Below are 20,313 nucleotides of genomic sequence, written 5' to 3'. Positions count from 1 at the left end.
GTTACTGTCTGCTCCAGCAAGCAGTTCTAATCAGATGGTGGCAATGGCAGTTCTGACACAGAGAGTGTATCACGGTCCTCTCAGTGGAAACTTACCCCGGTTATCTGTCCTCCAGCCAGCATAAGCTGGGTCTGGGGGATGGCTGCCTGCACTGAAGGCTGCTGGGAAGGCTGGCTTGGCTGCTGTGAATCCCCGGATTCTTCATTAGATTTAGACTGAAGTGGGGTGAGGGTGGAAAAAAGAGATTCCAAATAGTTGATTAAAAGAAATGTACTTAGAACTGCATCTTTGAAGAATGATTTAAAACATGGACTTATTCAGGCACGAGTTTTCTTGTTTCACTCTTTTCATTTCTTATAAATCTTATATATTTCTCTAATTTTACATATTAAGTTTTTAGACTTTTTGTTCCAATGCCAACAAAGCTGCAATTATAATTTTTAAGAAGAAAAAATAATTTGGTCCTCCACAAACCAACAGAATTTTTCACAGACTCAAATCCTCAACTCTGGAAATAAGCAGCAGGGAAGAGCACATTTCCACTCCATCTCTACATTAGACCCTCCATCCCAACATTCTGACTGGATTCGGTGGTCAGTCTGAAACTTCTTTATATAGCGTTTCAGAGATGGATTACCTGACCCACAGAACTTTCCATCTAATATGTTAAAGAGCTGTAAATTTAGCATCTGCCATCACGTAACACCCAAGCTTAGAGGGAAAACGCTGCAGTCAAGAGGAAAAGAGAACACACTCCTAAAACGGGCACTGAGAGAAAATTTTATGGTAATTCAAACTGGTTATGCAGAGCATTAAAATTCTGCATACATTTGCATATTTCCCACCACCTGTTTTGGGGACTGCAGCAAGGCTAATTAACATAAAGGCTCTGATTAATTCTGCCAGTCAATGAGAGATAATTACGGTGCAGGACTGTAAACATTCTGCACTGGAGATACAGCCTGTTTGCCAACATCTCTCTGAGGGATGAAAGTTTACCATGGCAACCAAGGCAATTTGCTGCCTCCTCTCCCTCAGAAAGGAAGGTCACATTATCTCCTTTTCTTTTCTCTTCTTGTTTCCATGTGTTACTAGGTCCATATTCCACTGGGTTTCATGGAATGCTCAACCCAAAGTCTTTAGTCATCAGCAACACTAAAATCAATCTTCCAGAATACTGTTTCTCCCTCTTGACTGTCAGTTACCTAAACACTATAATAAAAGGAAGCGGCAGGTCGATGGAAATACTGTGAAGGAATGCATAATACTCGAAATTTTGCACGTTTTGTCATATGGTTCATAGGAGCAAAGTAGCCAGATTTAAGTTTGTTTTAAAATTTTGACTGAAGCCCATCAATGTCTATAAACAGTTTAACTAAAATTCTTAGAATCATAACATTTTAGAGCAAAGATGAACGCTGGCAATCTTCTAAACTTTCCCACTTAAATACAGATGAGAAAAAACGAGCCCAAGGAAGTTAAACAACTTGCCAAAGGTCACACAGCTAGTTAGTCACAGAACGAGAATTCAAACCTAAGACCTCCATCTCTCAGTTTAGTACTCTTTCCTCTGCACTATATTGTTTCTATAAGACATGAAAAATGACAAATAAAAAGACATTTGAAAACAAAAGGACATTTAAGAGATTATTCAGCTTTGTGTGCAGGTATGTGACACAGCTATGTAACTCAGAGAAGCATTTTATTGAACTTACACATAAAACTGCGAAAGCAGACTTGACGTGTTTCCCTGCAGTCATTCACAGCAGCTTAATGTAAAACTGATTTTCAGTAATGGCGATGATTATCATTCTTTAGATCTTTATGAGACTCAGTAATTAAAAAAGTAATACATCTAAGTATTTCCTATTATAAAATTATTGCATGCTTGTATATATATACAAGATTAGAAAAACATGGAAAAAACAGATAGAAAAATTGATCCATGATCCCATGTCCCAGCTTACCTGTACATTTAAAGACTGAGCGGCAGCCTGCAAACTTGTTCCAGCGAGCTGGACCTACAAGCAAAGTAAGGAGGGCAAGTTCTAGTCTGATACTGTTGACATCCTTCATCAGAGGTTGTCATCAACAAGTACTTCACAAGCCTCTGCTACGTGTATGTCACTGAGCTAGAGCTGAGACTACAAAGAGGTCTATCTTATGGGTTTAAAACTTTGTGGACAAGCCCACAGTCCCTCCACCTCCCACCGGAAAATGCTGTTAAAATTTCCCTTCTGAAGATGTCTTCCCATACTAAATTAGCATCAGCAGGAATGTCACACTTGTATTAGGCACTCCTCATATGACATTCTTTTTGCATTCACAGGATTCTTAGATTCTAAAAACTTAATTCATCTTCCACATTATGTTAAAGAACACATAAAAACAAGCTGCTTACATACATTATTTTTATCATTATAAATTAGCAGAATTACCTACTCATTCCAATTTCAAAATTTCCACGTATACACCAGAGTAAAAATCTTACAGATATACACACCTACATAGTCAAGTCCTTAAAACATTCATAGTCATAACTCCTGGGTGAAATAAAGAATCTGTCATAATATTTATTTATTTTACAATCCTTCCCAATCAAGGCCCTCACTTTGTGTAAGAGACTTGCTGAGCTGGAAATTTTGTACACTTTTGGAGCTCTGCTAGTCTTATTTATTTATTTTTAAATAAATCAATTTATTTAAACTAAAACAAGCAGAAAAAAACCAGTTCATCCATTCCCCCCCACCCCACTCCCCCTACCCCCCACCGCTGGCAACCAACAATCTGTTTTCTGTATCTAGGAGCTGGGGTTTTACTTACTTCTTTGTTTATTTATTAGATTCCACACATAAGAGAGACCATACAGTGTTTGTCTTTCTGTCTGACTTCTTTCACTTAGCATAATGCACTCAAGGTCCATCTATGTTGTTACAAATGGCAAGATTCTAGCCTTTTTTATGGCTGAATAATATTCCATTATATACACACACACACACACACACACACACACACTATAATTTCTTTATCCTTTCATCCATCAATGGACACTTAGGTTGTTTCTATATCAGATAAATACCCAGAAGTAGAATTGATGGATCATATGTAGTTCTCTTTTAAATTTTTTGAGGAACCTCCATAACGTTTTTCACAGTGGCTGTGCCAATTTACAGTCTCACCAACAATGTACAAAGCTTCCCTTCTCCACATCCTTGTCAACACTTGTTATTTCTAGTCTTTTGGATAACAGCCATTCTAACAAGTGTGAGGTGATATGTCTTGTGGTTTTGATCTGCATTTCCCTGATTAGTGATGTTGAGCATCTTTTCATGTACCTGTTGGCCATCTGTATGTTTTCTCTGGAAAATTTCTATTCAGATATTCTGCTCATTTTTAACTGTACTGTTTGGCTTTTTGCTATTGAGTTGTATGAGTTCTTTATATATTTTGGATATTAGCCCCTTAACAGATACACAATGTGAAAATACTTTCTCCCATTTGGTAGGTTGCCTTTTCATTTTATTGATGGTTTTCTTTGCTGTGCAGAAACTTCTTAGTTTGATGTAGTCCCATTTGTTTATTTTTGCTTTTGCTGCTTTGCATTTGGTGTCAGATTCAAAGAATTATCACTAAGACCAATGTCAAGGAGGTTACGGTCTATGTTTTCTTCTAGGAGTTTTATGATTTCAGGTCTTACATTCAAGTCTTTAATCCATTTTGAGTTAATTTTTGTGCATGGTACAAGACACTGCTTCAGTATCATTCTTTTGCATTTGACTGTCCAGTTTTCCCAGCACCATTTATTAAAGAGATTGTACTTTCCCCATTGTATATTCTTGGTTCCTCTGTTGTACATTAAGTACCCATATACACGTGGGTTTATTTTTGGGCTCTCTATTATGCTCCATTGATCTCTGTATCTGTTTTTACACCAATATCATACTGTTTTAATTACTATAGGTTTGTAATATAGTTTGAAATCAGAGAGTGTGATGCCTCCAGCTTTGTTCTTTCTCAAGACTGCTTTGCTTCTTTGGGGTCTTGTGATTCCATACAAATTTTAGGATTATTTGTTCTATTTCTGTGAAAAATGCCATTGGACTTTTGATAGGGATTACACTGAATTTGTATATTGTTTGGGTACTATGGACTTTTTAACAATATTAATTCTTCTAATCCATGAGCACAGAGCATCTTTCCATTTATCTGTGTCTGCTTCAATTTCTTTCATTAATGTCTTCTAGTTGTCAGTACACAGGTTTTTTACTTCCTTGGTTCAAATTATTCCTAGGTGTTTTATTCTTTTTGATGTAATGGTAAATGGGATTGTTGTCTTATTTTTTCTTTCTGATATTTTGTTATTAGTGACTAGAAACACAACAGATTTTTGTGTACTGATTTTGTTTCCTGCAACATTTCTGAATTCATTTATTTAATTCTAACAGTTTTTTGATGGAGTCTTTAGGGTTTTCTATATATAATATCATGTCATCTGCAAATAGTGACAGTTTTACTTCTTCCTTTCCAATTTGGATGCCTTTTATTTCTTTTGCTTGCCTAACTACTCTGGCTAGGACTTCCAATACAGTGTTGAGTAAAAGTGGCAAGAGTGACCATCTTTGTCTTGTTCCTGATCTTAGAGGAAAAGCTTTCAGCTTTTCACCATTGAGTATCACATTAGCTGTGGGTTTGTCATATATGGCCTTCATTATGATGAGATATGTTCCCTCTATACCTGTTTTGAGAGTTTTTATCATAAATGGACATTCAATTTTGTCAAATGCTTTTTCTACATCTACTGAGATGATCATATGACTTTTATCCTTCATTTTGTTAATGTGGTGCATCATGTTGACTGACGTGCAGATGTTGAACCATCCTTGCATCCATGGGATAAATCCCACTTGATCATGGTATATGATCCTTTTAATGTATTGTTGAATTCAGTCTGCTAATATTTTGTTGAGGATTTTTGCATCTATGTTCAAGAATATTGGCCTGTAATTTTCTTTTCTTGTGGCATTCTTATCTGGTTTTGCTATCAGGGTAATGCTGGCCTCGTAAAGCAGGTTTGTCATAATATTTAACACTCACATCTCATACATTCAGAAAGTTCAAACCATGGTTATATTAAAATAAGGATCATTACTTGGTAATCATGATAATAATAACTAATTCAGGCAAGCATCATCAATGGATGCTCTACTAATGGGTGAAATTTGAGGAATAACATAATATTCACATTTTCTCAGCTATCTCTCCATAGGTACTTACTAATTACAAAGGGTAAAATAGTAACTTCACAATGGGGAAACCTGGAAGACAAGTGATCACAGTTAAAGTCACCAGTAATGACATGCTCCTTCTGGTATGAAGCACTAAGAAGACTACACCATTACTTATGCTGTATTCCTATCAAAAATGTGTAACTTGAATCTAATTGTAGTAAAATATCAAAGGCTAAGAAGTCAGCCAAAGAGCCAGAGGAAAGAGTTTCAGGTACAAAAATTTAATGGAGATAAAGTTTCTATGTGATTTTATTCAAATCATGATGTTCCTGGGTAAAAATTTGTTGAGGAATAGGATATTTACAAGTCTCAAAGTATCTCCTCATGGATTATTTCTTAATTACAAGGAAAAAGAAAGCTACCTTTATATTGGACAAATCTGAAACACTACCTTAAATCAAATAATCACATTTAATATCGCAATAATGGGACAAAGTGGTATCATATGCCTTCTTTGTATTCCTGTCAAAAGCATGTAACCTGAATCCAATCATGACGGAGCAATCAAACTCGAACTGACAGGCCTTGTATAAAATGGCTCATCTCCACTCTTCATGAAATGTCAGTGTCAAGAATAACAAAGACAGGCTGAGGAACTGTTCTGGATTAAAGAAGACCAAATAGACATGACAACTAAATTCAAAGTGAGGGACGAAATATGGATCAGAAAAAATTTAAATATGGACCATATATTAGATAATAATATTGTATCAATGCTGAATTTCTGGAATTTGAAATTTGTATTATAGTTTTATAAGAGAATGCTGTTTTTAGGAAAACATGAAGTATTTAGAGGTAAAAGGTCAAAATGCCTGCAACTTACTCTGAAATGATTTTTAAAAAAAGATATATTTTGTATTTGTGTACACACACCTGAAGAAATAAAGACAATATGATAAAATTATAACTGGTGATTTCAGGTGAAAGGCTTTCAGTGAAAACTATTCTATTGTTGTAACTTTTCTATAAATTTGAAAGTTTTCAAAATAGAAAGCTAAAAATAAAAAGTGAGAACATCCCTTTATCACTCCATTTAGCTAGCCCCCAAAATCCTTCAAAACTTAGCTCAAAAATTACCCTCTCTCTGATAAATGTCTTAGCTAGTACAGGTTGAGCTAATCATTTCTTCCTCTGTATTCCCATACATTTTACCATTCATTCATTATCTATTCATTTATTCAACAAATAATTATCAAACATCTATTATACTTTGGGCTCTTTGGCAAATGCTAAGATATAGGTAAAGAAGAAGAGGTTGCCATCCTAATGAAACTTATAGTTTAAGGTGAAAGAGACCTAAATTAATCTATTTTGTATATGTGTATACATATTTACCATATTATGGTAAGAAAGGTTCAGCGTGCGAACCTGGTCAATAAGGGAGCTGGAAACAGAAGGTAAGTATCATATTGTACGTTAATTATGTGTCTAATCGGATGGTGAACAATTCTGCAGGGACTTGCATCTTGATGGGAAATTCAATGATGCCAAGGTTTCAAATAAAGTTCTCTGGTGTAGTCCTTTGGTTTGGGGAGTATTGGAGGTTCAGTGAGTTTGGTAATCAGTGGTTAGATCTGGAGGCCTTGGAGCTAGTGCAAGAAGAGTCGCACTCATCTTGGAATTTGGACCTGAGCAAGGAAGACTACGTGGCATCTATGTACTTTCAGGAATTTTTTTATATGTTTGGACCATCACAAATTTAAGCCAGATAAAGAGGCTTAACATGTGCCACATAATTAACTACACTCTACTAAAAATGCTATTCCTCTTAAGAAACCAGAAAACTTTTTGGAGGTTAGAATAAGTTCTTAGAAGAAAGTCAACGTGAAAATAACATTTTTATATATTCCTAAATTATTCTATTTTATTTACTTTTCCCTCCCCAAAGCCCCAGTACACAGTTGTATATCCTAGCTGTAAGTCCTCCTAGCTCCTCTGTGAGGCATGCTGCCACAGCATGGTTTGATGAGCAGTGCTAGGTCCATGTCCAGGATCCGAACCAGCAAACCTCGGGCTGCTGAAGTGGAGCACGAGAACTTAATCACTTGGCCATAGGGCTGGCCTCCTTAAATTATTTTACAAGTTAAATCATCTTAATATTTTATCTAGAAGTTTCACATAGAAGTTGGTCTACTTTCAAAGATCTAAACAAAGCTATGCCCTCCTGAGCAAAAGTATGACAACTAGGCTTCAATCTAATAGAAGATGCCAACCTTTGCCTACATAGTATCCCTTTGAATTTGTGGACAAATAAATGGGCTTTAGAATAGCTTTCTAAAATTTTACCTGTTTTCAAGTAGGGAGTTTCTTTTATAGTTCAGGTAGTCTGAAGACGTATTTGATGAAAAGACTATAGAGTAGTAGTATACGTATTCAGTTCACAATAACTTAACATGTCAACATGTAATCTGGGCAGTTTTATGTTCATACATGCTTTTCATTGAGTCATCACACTAACACCATCAGATACCACCATCACTAGAGTCACTACCACCAACACTGCCGGCCAACACATTTTGAGCATTAAACTCGTTGTAGGTTTTAACTTGAGGTAGAGACCACCAAGATGTGCAAAGTACTGCTGTAACACATAGCTGTGAACATAAACTGAGAAGTGGAGACACTCAATCTGTTTTCCTTTCCATCTTCAACCAGCTCCCATATCCCAAAACTATCGTGGAGTAATGTTTGTTTCTATATTCCCTTTCCCTTGATATTATAGCTAGAACATCGATGAATGGTATCCATAGCCTGTTTTAGACTCAGGAAAAATTCACGAAATATAAGGGTAATAAAGTTGAGACAGATCTTTTTGAATTCCAAACCAGGGGCTTCACAACCAAGCAAAAGGCTCTCAGTAGTTGCCCAAATCAAAATGGTTTGAAACTGTTTTAAAGGAGGGATATGAGTTCTGAGACGTACACAGCAGTCTCAGGCAGCAGTGGCTACATCATTTTGGATGACCTTGTAATCTACTACCTCCTCTGAGCCACCACAGACTCATGCTCACAAAAAACAGTAACTCAGTTGTTATACACATCCATTTGTAACAAGGCTGGGGTCAACAGGTACACAGTCAACTGAACTAGAGGATCCCCACACTAACCATTCAGAATGACACAGGTAGATGCAATTCGCATTAGGCTTTTTATTTTAAGATTTTATTTTTCCTTTTTCTCCCCAAAGACCCCCCAGTACATAGTTGTACATTTTTAGTTGTGGGTCCTTCTAATTGTGGCATGTGGGATGCCGCCTCAGCATGGCTTAATGAGTAGTGCCATGTCCGTGCCCAGGATCCAAACAGGCGAAACCCTGGGCCACCAAAGCGGAGTGCACGAACTTAACCACTCGGCCACGGGGCTGGCCCCGCATTAGGCTTTAATCAACTTAAAAAGTCCCACATTCTGAAATAAGTCCCCCAGACCCTAGCATTTCATGCCTCTACTTTTTACTCTCACTTATGGTCGAGCAGAACATTCTACCTGATGGAGATGTCCAAGGAAAGCCTGGGCCTGGGCTGTTGAGATTGCTCCTCCGACAGGCACAGGCTGCTTCTGAAAGTCCAAACCATTGGTTTGTGTGCCTAGGAAGCAAGCAAAATAATATAACTATTAAAAACATAAATTCAACTGAAATAAAGCACTAGACTTCAACATTTACCAGGCACCTATTTTTGTATAAGCACTTTTCCAAGTATCTCCAAGGAGGAGAAGGGATGCAAAAGGAGGAAATACAGTAAAATGATTTCTCTTCTAAAAGCAGCACTGCAGTACATAAATACAGATAAAGCTTAAGAAACAGAAACAAAAATATAAATAACAAATTACAATCATAAGACAGTGCTAGAGAATTCAGAAGCGAATGCAGTGACTAGAGCAACTAGGGTCAGAAGAAGCATAAACTTAAGGTGGCCTTAAGGAAGAGATTATCATCGTCATCACTGCTGTAAAGAATGGTCGAGACAGCTCCAAGGAGGGATGGAGGCTCTCTTCTCATCTCACTCTTACGATAAAGAAATTCACTGGTGATTTTGCCAAGAGCAAGGCACATTTACTCTTAACTTAAATGCTTTAATAAATGACAATCTGACGGCAAAAGCAACCACTACATGATAAACAAAATAGTTTTACCAATTTCTTCAATCCCAAAGTATTGATTGCTGCATATACCAGTTAGCAAGGGCTCTGTTATGACTACAATTTTCTAAACGTTATACTAGAGCTCTTTACCCACTTATGCTGAGATCTGATTTTAGAATAGTAATAATTTATAGAAAGACCTATCACCCTAATACCCAGAAACATTTTCTAAGGGTTGTAATACATTGTTTTCAAATTACTATATCCAGCTATTATTTAGAAATAATCAGAATACTTCGTACTGAATAGAATATAACAGACTACAGGAACCTGCAAGAATCAGAGACACATGAATGTGGTTCTGAACTTCCATTTCCCACACTCAAACACCCCATCTTCTCGTCAGCACCCCTGTGTGCACACAGAGCAGACCAGTCAGGAGAGGACAAGCTAGAATCCTGAAACAGTATTTTTAAAAGGGTGCTAACTTCTGCCATTCTATATCCTGACCAATTTCTAGCAAAAGTATCACTTCACTAAGAAAAATTAGGTAGATCACATGATCAAAAGAGCTAGTTAAGGTTTCCTTGAGATAATTATAAAAGCAGTGTATATATATTTCACCTCCTTAAAAATCTCAGTGATTGGTTGTTTCCTAAAGTTTCCCATAAATAGGAAACTACAGAACTACCCAGACATATAGAGTTAATGAAATTAAAAGAGTGCATGGTTGTGTCAAATAGTGAGAAACTACCATGAAATAAATTTTAAAGCAATTAGGGTCACTTCCATAAGCCAATACAGAAGTTTCACTCTTTTAAAATTGCACATTTTGTCATTAGCTGCTATCTCTATCTCTATTTAGGAAATCATTACTTATGCTAAGATTTTAAGATTGTGCACCATTCGAGAAATATGCTCAAGATATATTAAATAAATCAACAAAGCTCAAAGATGAAATTTTGAAAAACAGAGACAAGCACTCAGAGATTAACACAGTACTAATTAGAAAGTCTTCTAAAACCCAATATTTCACTCTCATGGAGACCATGAAAATTCTAAATACTGGTTCCACTTTCAAGTTCCCATAAAAACGATAACAAGCCCCTTGCAAATCACAAAGCACCACACAACAGACGGACTGACACCCGGGGTCCCTGGGGCAGAGGTGACCACCACGGCCTTCAGGGAACACTGCTTAAGTGCCCTGGCACTGCTGCTTGGGTGCAATGACATAAAGGTATGGTACCAAAGCCAGTAAGGTAAAAAGAACACTCTTTGACATCAACTGAGATAAACAGATTTAAGAGGCAAAGGCTAGTACTTTTTAAGAAAGTGCTGAGGCTCCACTGGATGGATGAGGGTGGGAAAAAGTAGGTATTACACAGATATCATTCTTGTAAAACATAAAGACCGAAAGTGGACTAAAGGGAAAGGAGAGGGGAACAGATACACACGGATACCCTACTTGAGTACGAAGACAGTATGGGGAGACAGGGATGTTGGGAGCCAAAACCAAATGTGTGCCTGGGAAAACAGAAACATCCAAATGAGGAACCAGGGGAATTGACAGGTTGGAGAGAAAGTAAATTATGTAAGAAAATTAATATAAGATACATAGAGCTTGAGAAACCTTAAAAAAAAATTAAGTGATCCAGAAGGCATTTAGAATGACAGAGGCCAGAGCTAAACATTCTATAAGATTGTCACTAGAACAATATTACTGAGGTGAACCTCACAGATCTTGTATCCAACCTCCTTAACTTAGTGGTGAAGAAACAGAGATTAAGGAATCTTAAGTGATTTGCTCAAGATGTCACAGCTAGTTAGTGGAAGAGCCAAGACAAGGACTGGGTCTCCTTTGATTCTGTCTAATCACTCACGGAGAAGTGACAGATGAAATTAGGAGAGTAAAAATGCCTATCAATTAAGAATGGATATAGAGAAAAGAAGGTTGCAGATAAGAGGGCACTTACATTAGCAGATGCAAAACCAAGAAAGCCAGAGAGGAAGCAGTTAGAAAAGCAGAAAAAAAAAATCCCTCAAGACTAGTGTGCCGCCTCAGGAGCCAGGGAAGAGAAAGTTACAAGGAGGGGTAGTTTAGTACTATCACAGGGTGCAGAAAAGATACGGATCAGGTATTCAGAAAGAAATTAATTCAAAGAGAAGACAGGAAAGGCAATAATACAGGTAAGGCCAAAAATTTCATAAAATAGGGAAAAAACACATAATAGAAACATCAACTTGGTTAACTTACAAATTTCTGGTAAGATGGAACAAGAAAAAGAGAAGGAGCAAATAACTTCAGGATAATAGAAAGGGCATAATCACAAAATGCTGTAGATACTAAAAAGAGCTTATCAAGAACCAATGAAATTCATGCCAATAAAGTTAAAACTTAGAAATGGGTAACTCTCTAGAAAATATAACTTACCAAGACCGACTCAAGAAGAAATAGAAAATCCAAAGGGTCCCACAGCATTTGAAGAAATTGAATTAGTAGGTAAAAATCTTCCCACAAAGAAAATGAAAGCCTAGACAATTTTACTATGCTTGCTTCCCAAAATCCAAGAAACAAATAATTGTAATCTTAAACAACTTTTCCAGGGTGGTGGGAGGGGCGAAGGAAACACTTCATAACTCATTTTATGAGGCCAGCATAACCTTGATACCAAAACCTGACAAAGACAAGTATGAAAAGCAAACAAAAATACAGGCCAGTTTTACTCACAAAACATACTTGAAAATATCCTAAATAATAATAGCACAAATAATCTAATAAGATAAAATATTATGACTAAGATGGAGTTATTCCAGGAATGCAAGGTTGGTTTGGAGATAAAAGCATCAATTAATATGATTCATCACATTCACTAAAGGGGGAAAAATCATACAATCATCTCAAAGGATACAGAAAACCTTTAGATAAAATTCAATATACCCTTATGATAAAAATTCTAGGAATAGAAAGAAACTTCCGTAACTTGATGATGAGGAACATTACAAGCACTCCCTTTGAGATTAAGAACAAGATAAAGGTGCCAGCTCCTGGAAGGCTTAGCCAGCAAAACAGGCACGAAAAGAAAACACATGGGTTGGAAAAAAGAAATAAAACTTTCTTCTCAGATGATTGACTATGCATATAGAATATTCTAGGGAATCTAACAATCTATTAGTAGAATAAGAGAGTTTAATAAGGTTGCAGCAAACAAATATACTTAAAAATTGCCTTTGTTATATGCTAAATGAAAAAAGTTTTGAACAATTTTATTCATAACACTACAAAAACATAAAGTCCTAGGAATAAATCTATCAAACTATAGCAAGTCCTATTTAAGCAGAAAATTATAAAACTTTATTTAAAAATTAATAAAGAAGAGAAATAAATGCTCGCTTATTGGAAGACTCAGCATTGTAAAAATTATCAGTTCTTTCAAACTGATCTATGGATTCAAGGCAATTTCCCATCAAAATCTCAACAGGTTATTTTCTTTACCTTTTTTTTAAATTCTTTCTCAGGGTAGGGGGTATATAAACGATGGCTGACTCTAAAATTTAAACAGAAAGGCAAAGGGCCAAGATGCTCTTTAAAAAGAACAAAGTAGCGGGACTTGCACTATCAAGATATCAAGATTTATTGTAGAGCAATAATAATCAGAACAGTGTGATATTAGCACAGGGATAAACAAACAGACCAGAGTGGAGAGTCTGGAAACAGGGCCACAAATATCTTTGGACACTTGAAATGTGACAGAGATGTTACTGCAAATCAGTGAAGAAAGGATGGAGTTTCCAACAAATGGATAATTGGGTATCCATTTGGGGGAAAAAATGAAATCAGATCAATTCATATCATACAAAAAAAATAAAGAAGAAAGAAAATTTCAGGATTAAAGGCCTGAATGTGAAGTGCAAAACTATTACGTTTTTAGAAGACAACGTAAGAAAATATCATTATAACCTTGGGAAAAAGAAGGATTTCTTTATCAAGACTCCCCTAAAATGAAAAGACATAAATTTAACTACTTTAAAATTAAAAGCTTTGTTCATCAAAGGACTTCATAAAGTGAACGAAACAAAGAAAATGTTTCCAATACATACAAACAACAAAGGACTAGTATTAAGAACACACAAAGAACTATGAATCGACAAAAGTCAACCCAATAGAAAAAAGAAATGAATAAAAATTTCACAAAAGAAGAAATGTAAATGGACCACAAACACAAGAAAATATGGTCCACCTCCTTGAAAACTAGGGAAATGCAAATTAAAACCCCAACGAGATCCAATTTGACACCCACTAAATTGATTAAAATTACAAAGTTGGTTAATATCAAGTTTTGGCAAGGCTGTGTCTTGTCTGCTGTTGGTAGCAGCATAAACCAGTACAAGTGCTTTGGAAAACCGGCTGGCAGTACTGAGTAACAGTGGAAACAGTTCAGGGATTACACTATTAAGGAGACATGCTGGAGACTTTTTCACACACATGCATCAAGAGATAAGTACAAAATTATTTACAGCAGTAATGTTTTAAATAGCAAAAGCCTAAAAATAGCCCAAATGTCTATTGATAACAGAATGGATAGAAAAATTGTGATATATTCACATAATGGGATATTATATCCAGTGAAAATGAATTATGAATGTGTGCACTAACTTGGATGAATCTCAAAAACATACTGTTGAGCAAAAGAAATCCACCACAGAATATATATATGATTACGTTGACATAATGGAAACAGGTGAATCTAAGTAATGTATTACTTGAGGATAATAATAAATACACAGACGAAAAAAATTTGGAAAGAAAAGCAATGTGACCATCAACACTAAATCCAGGATGATGGTTATCTCTGTGGTAGAAAACTGGAACAGGACCAGGGGAGACCTACAGTGGCCTTCTGGGACATGGTAACATTCTATTTCACGGCCAGAGTTGTAGGCACATGAGTATTTAAACCATATATATATGTTTACACACAGGTTTTTACAATGATTACATTTACATTAAAATGGTAAAAGAAAAACACTGACAATGACAAAATAGGTGCAGTAAAACTTTAGGGCCACATCCCGACTGCCAAGACCAAAGGAAAATGCAGGTGGTAATGCAGCCAAGGTTGTGAGTGGGGCTCATTCCTTTAGTAGGTCTGGTAGTGGGGGCAGCATGAGAGGATGGTGGCTCAAAGGGGCAGATGGGGTGGAGGGAAAGGTTTATAGGCCGATAAACCTGAGCACGCTAAAAGACTGAAAGGAAAGAGTCTATGCGGACAGAGCTCTGAAGACATAAGAACAAGAGGAGAGTAAAAGATGAGGCAGGAACCTGAAGAAAACGGGAAGAGACAGAATTAAGAGTGAGAAGTAGAGGATTATAAATGGCAAAGAAGGTACTTCTTTCTTAGTTGAAAAAGAAAAGGAGATGGTGGTGAAAACAGAAAAAAATGTAAAGCATTGAGGAGGGAGATGGTGGGGCTCAAATCAGGTAGGCAGAACTTCCTCAGTAATCAAAAACAAAAACAGCAAAACAGAAATAAGACAGAAAAGTTCTGGACAAGAGAAAAGGTTTGGGAACATGTAATGAGGAATGTGACAAAGTCAATTAGAGGAGAATCCAAGACAGCACCAGCACGCTAAGTGAAGGCCCAGCTTGGAGAGTCGAATTTACATGGAATTCAAGAACAGGGGAGTCCTCATCTCCCAGGAAGTTCTGTTTCTCTCCTTATAGCCAGCAGTCAAGGATCAAATACACAAAGGTCTCCTCTCTTAAGAATAGTTTATACTACCCAGCATTGCACAGGTTTCAAACTTTTAAACTCCTTTCAGTCACAGCTTAAATGCTACCTTCCTTTATGTTTCCTACCTCTGGAACCCAAAAGCAGTAATCTGTACCTTGTATTTACTACTGCAATAAATTTGGTACTTCTCCCTCCAATAGTTTGTGGGAGGGAGGAAAAGAGATAAAATTGAGCTACAATACAGACAACAGGGACAAACTGCAAACACACTATGCTGAGTGAAAGAAGCTAGCATCTGAATGGTCCCATTTTTATAACACTTTGGAAAAGGCAAAACTGACAGTGACCATCAAAAAGAACTAATCAACATCCTTGATTTGCAAATGAGAAAAACAAAAAACATACAGCAATACTTCCACTGAAATGACATAACTGAGCTGGACAGTAACGGAGCCCAGACTGAAATTCAAAATCCCTTGACACTCTTCCCATTACTCTTTCTTCTAGACCATCCTATGACCAAAGAGCCCAATTCAACACTTATTAGCAAAGAATATTAACTAAGTGACTAACCAACAATCACAGCCAAGGTCAGGCTCAGAAAGAGATAGCAGGTGATGAGGTACAAGAAATCTAAGCCTCTGGTTTCTACTTCACAGTTTGTTACTCGTTATATTTATTTTACAATAAAATTAAAATTTTTAAATGGATCAAATTTTATAGCTCATGAGAAATATTGCCACATTAAATAAAGACAACTTTTTTTTTTTTTAAAGATTTTATTTTTTTCTTTTTCTCCCCAAAGCCCCCCAGTACATAGTTGTATATTCTTCGTTGTGGGTCCTTCTAGTTGTGGCATGTGGGACGCTGCCTCAGCGTGGTTTGATGAGCAGTGCCATGTCCACGCCCAGAATTCGAACCAACGAAACACTGGGCCACCTGCAGCGGAGCGCGCAAACTTAACCACTCGGCCACGGGGCCAGCCCCAATAAAGACAACTTTTGACCAAAAAAAGTCTCGAAATAGGGAACACATCAAAATGTTAATAGTAGATACATCAATAGTACTTTTCAAATTCTCTACCATGAGTGTTACAATTAGTGATAACAGCTTCAGTTTTTGTTCAGTTTCACTTTTCCTAAAATGAGCTTCCTTTCAGTTTATCCTTCAGTGTTGTCTCTAAAGTGGTCAGTGTCCAAAGCCGTGTGTCTCTAAAGGACACTGACCTCTGCTGTTTCAGCGCTGTCCCGAAGTACGTCTGCTGGGGGAGGAGAGTCTTCTCATCTACCCTACTCCTGCTATCGTTTCTCCATAAATGAGAATGGAAATCTACGCCCTGTGAACATTAATTTTAAAATGTGTAAACGGGAGAGGAAACATACATACTAAGGAAGGACAGGAAGGGGGGAGGAAGGAGGAGTCAGAGAGAAAGCTGAAGATGACATCCTCACAACGGGATCAGCATGCAGACCCCTCCGCCATCTTCTCTATTCTGAAAGTCCTAGAGTCAACATTCAGCTGAGACTCTACTTCCTTTAGGAAAACTTTAAGGGCCAACCTAACTATAAACAATCCTTCTCAAATCTGAACTCCTGTACCACCTAGTTTTTCTTAAGTAAGGACATTTAATCCTTAAGAGATAACATTAATATTTTCCAAACAGATCAAGCCTTTGAGGCCAGAAATTAAAACTCATAATAGCATTACAGTTTGGTAATCTCGTCAGGATCTAGTTGTATCTAAAGATAACTGTGATACTTTAAACACGAAAAAAACCTTTTTTCTCTAATGTCAGTGGCCTCAGATTCTTTTCCTCAATGCAAGGAAATGGATTTGCTGCTGTGGGTCTCAGACCCAGTATCAGAATCACTCATCAAAAACCAGAACTAAATCAGAGTAAGGAAAACTGCTTGCAGAGAACTGAGTTTGCTGGAATCCTAGAAAATATTTGTAAATATTCCCTGTTTTCAACAGAGACTCAAAGATGACGTATTCTGAATGGAGACCTAAACCCTGAATACATAACAAGGCAAGAAGCCCTTTTTACTGTCAGATCTCATAAGACCCTACTAGTATGGACAGTGTCATAGCAGCTGCCTGCCCTCATTTCCACCAATTAAGAATGTGGAGAGCAAGGGAAGCCACATTAGACATACTCCACCTGTTCTGAGGCTACTTTGCTTCCAATAACATTTAGCATCATTGGCTAATTAAACTGGGAATGAATCTAACTTGCAGTGTATGTGATTTCCTCTTACGAATCCAGCCCATCTGAAGCTCTATACTCCCTTTATTATCTATTCTAATAATGAACGACTACTTTGAAATAGGGACAGAGGGATTACTCAGCTGTTTCCTGTCATTAACTTCTTGACCTAACAAGACTGTCCATCTCTACAATTCAAAAAAAATGCCTCCTTTTGAATGAATGGGTTTACTTTTACAGGAAATAGCTTTTGACAAACCTTTAGTTATGCCTGTACACACAAAACTTAAGACCGAATCATCTCCTATTTGCAGTGAGACAATCCTTTTTGCTTATGTGCATTTTCTATTTTTATATAATTATTTAGGTATAAACAACAACAAAAGAGAACCAAGAAATATCATATAGAAAAAAGATCCTGCTATAAGAATAAATGCTTCATTCAACATTTATTGAGCATCGATGTGCCAGGTGTTGAGGTTATAAAGATGAAAGCAACATAGTCCTTGCTCTTCAGTGTTCTCAAACCTGTTCATTCACTCATTAAAGAAACACTTACCGAGCATCTATGTGGCAGGCATTGTTCTAGATGTAAGAGATACAATAGTGACGAAGAGAGACAGAAATCATGTCTTCACAGAGCTCACACTCTAGTGTGGGGAAATACACAATAAAAATGAAAAATACTGAATATTAGATACAAATATATGCTATGGAAAAATAAAGAGAAAAGGGGGATAGGGAGTCTGGTGGGGTGCACAGGTAAGGGCTGTGGTTTGTTTCAACAAAGGACACGCATAGGTTATGACTAGAACAGACAGAAGATTCAGGGGGAAGGGAGCAGGGAACGTCAGGGAAAACTTCCTGGAGGTGACATTTCAGTTGAATCTTAAGAGAGTGAGATGGAATTAACTGGAAACGGCTGGGTGGGGGAGGAAAATGTCAAGAACTTCTATACCAGAAGTGGAAGACACCATGTGCAAGATAAAAAATAAAATCCACAAATCCAAACTAACAATTTTAGATACTCTGTTAGGCACTTGGTTTACAAAGATAAACAAGTCATGTTCCTAGACCATAAGTTGTTCACAGTTAGGTATGGGTGACAGACAAGAAAATAATTATAATGTTAAAGACGAGTACTATAAAAAAGTTATCCACAAAAAGACAGTGGAAGGTAGAACACAAACAAGAGTAAGTTACTGTCACTGCCCGCAAGCAAAGCAAGGCACAACATGGTATTTGCTCTAAGAAAGGTACAAAGTGCTGTGAGAGCTCAAATGTGGCTAAGAAGAGGGGGAGACGAAGTTATGAAGGTGGTCTGGGGTTAGACTGAGGCCTGAACCACCAAGGTAAGCAAGTGAAAATCTAATGGTTCAGATGTAAACACATTTCATTACTATCCACTGCTCATCTTATTATTACAAGACATTCTGATCATAATACAGAGCGAGATGCACAAAGACACTGTTGTAAAAAACAGAAAAGATTCAGTTTCTAATATTATTTTCTGAGGAAAAATGAGTGCAGAGTTGCTACTTCAAAAGTATATTATTCAACCCATTAGGATGGCTATAACATCCTAACAGCCGGATGGTTAAAAACAACAACAAGTGTTGGCAAGGATGAGGAGAAATTGGAAGAATTGATTGTGGAAATGTAAAACGGCTCTGCTGCTGCGGAAAAGAGTTTGGTGGTTCTTCCAAAAGTTAAACCTAGAATTACTGTATGATCCATCTATTCCACTGCTAGGGATACACCCAAAAGAACTGCAAACAGATACTCAAATCCTTGGTCATGAACGTTCACAGCAGCTCTAGTCACAACAGCCAAAAGGGGAAACCACCCAAATGCCCATCAACAGACGGCTGGAGAAACCAGCTGCGGTCTACACAGTCAGCCCTCTGCGTTAGCGCGCTCCACGTCCATGGAGTCAGTCAACCCTGGATCAAAAGGCCTACCACGGTTGTGTGTGTGCTGAGCACGCACAGACTGTCTTCTCGTCTGTATTCTGTAAACCACACAGTACAACAACCGTTTACTTAGCATTTACACTGTATTAGATATTACAAGTAAACTAGAGATGATTTAAAGCATAACACAGGAGGATGTGTGTAGGTTATATGCAAGGGTATGCCTTTTCACACAAGGGACGTTAGCATCCATGGATATTTTTTTCCTGATAAAAAGTGTTTTTGAATAAACAATTGTTTAGAACAGTGCACTTTTTCAAAAAAATCACAATATGGGTGATACACAAGGCAAAATATCACAAAGGAGGTAAATAAATGACTTCAGAAACACTGATATAGATAATTCTTTTTTTTTTGTATTTTTTTTCTCTTTATTGAGTCCATAATAGTTTACATTGATGTGAGATTTCACTTGTGCATTATTTCTTGACTGTCACCACACAAGTGCTCCCCTTCACCCCCTGTGCCCACCCCCACCCCCTTCCCCTGGTAACCACTGGACTGTTTTCTTTGTCCATGTGTTTGTTATATTCCACATGAGTGAAATTATCTGGTGTTTGTCGTTCTCAGTCCATTCATGGATTTTAGCATCTGCAGGGGTCCTGGAACCAATCCCCCACAGATATCTATAAATACAATAGAATATTATTCAGCCATAAAAAGGAATAAAGTACTGATAAAAGCTACACCACGGATGAGCCTCAAAAACATTGTGCTAAGTGAAGGGAGCCAGACACAAAAGGTCACGTACTGTATGATTCCACTACATGAAGTACCCAGAATAGGTAATTCCATAGAGACAGAACACAGATTGACAGCTGTCAGGGGTTAGGAGGAGGGGAAAATGGAGAACAGCTGCTTAATGGGTACAAGCGTTCCTTCTGGGTTGATGAAAACATTTTAGAACTAGATAAAAGCGGTGGTTGCACAATACTATGAACGTACCAAACGCCACTGCACTGTTCACTTTAAATGGCTAATTTTACATTACATGCATTTTACCTCAATTAAACAAAAACAAATCTGCAGCTC

The 20,313-nt window shown here is 37.2% G+C and overlaps 1 protein-coding gene across 7 annotated transcripts in view; it reads right to left on the bottom strand.

Moving 5' to 3' along the window:
• The window catches only part of POU2F1 (POU class 2 homeobox 1), a 168,616-nt gene that overhangs the window by 47,600 nt on the left and 100,703 nt on the right, over nt 1-20,313 (bottom strand). For all 7 annotated transcript variants that reach the window (XM_003364908.5, XM_023640482.2, XM_023640479.2 and 4 more), the window contains 3 exons: nt 8,771-8,871; nt 1,968-2,021; nt 96-215 (listed from right to left, as the gene is read on the bottom strand). In XM_003364908.5, the coding sequence (XP_003364956.3) occupies nt 96-215; nt 1,968-2,021; nt 8,771-8,871 (275 nt within the window). The remainder of the gene's footprint in view (nt 1-95; nt 216-1,967; nt 2,022-8,770; nt 8,872-20,313) is intronic.

This window comes from Equus caballus, chromosome 5 (assembly GCF_041296265.1).
Source record: "Equus caballus isolate H_3958 breed thoroughbred chromosome 5, TB-T2T, whole genome shotgun sequence".
Lineage (NCBI taxonomy): Eukaryota > Metazoa > Chordata > Mammalia > Perissodactyla > Equidae > Equus > Equus caballus.
The sequence above is the reverse complement of the archived record's forward strand: the minus strand, read 5'-3'. Positions and strand labels throughout refer to the sequence as shown.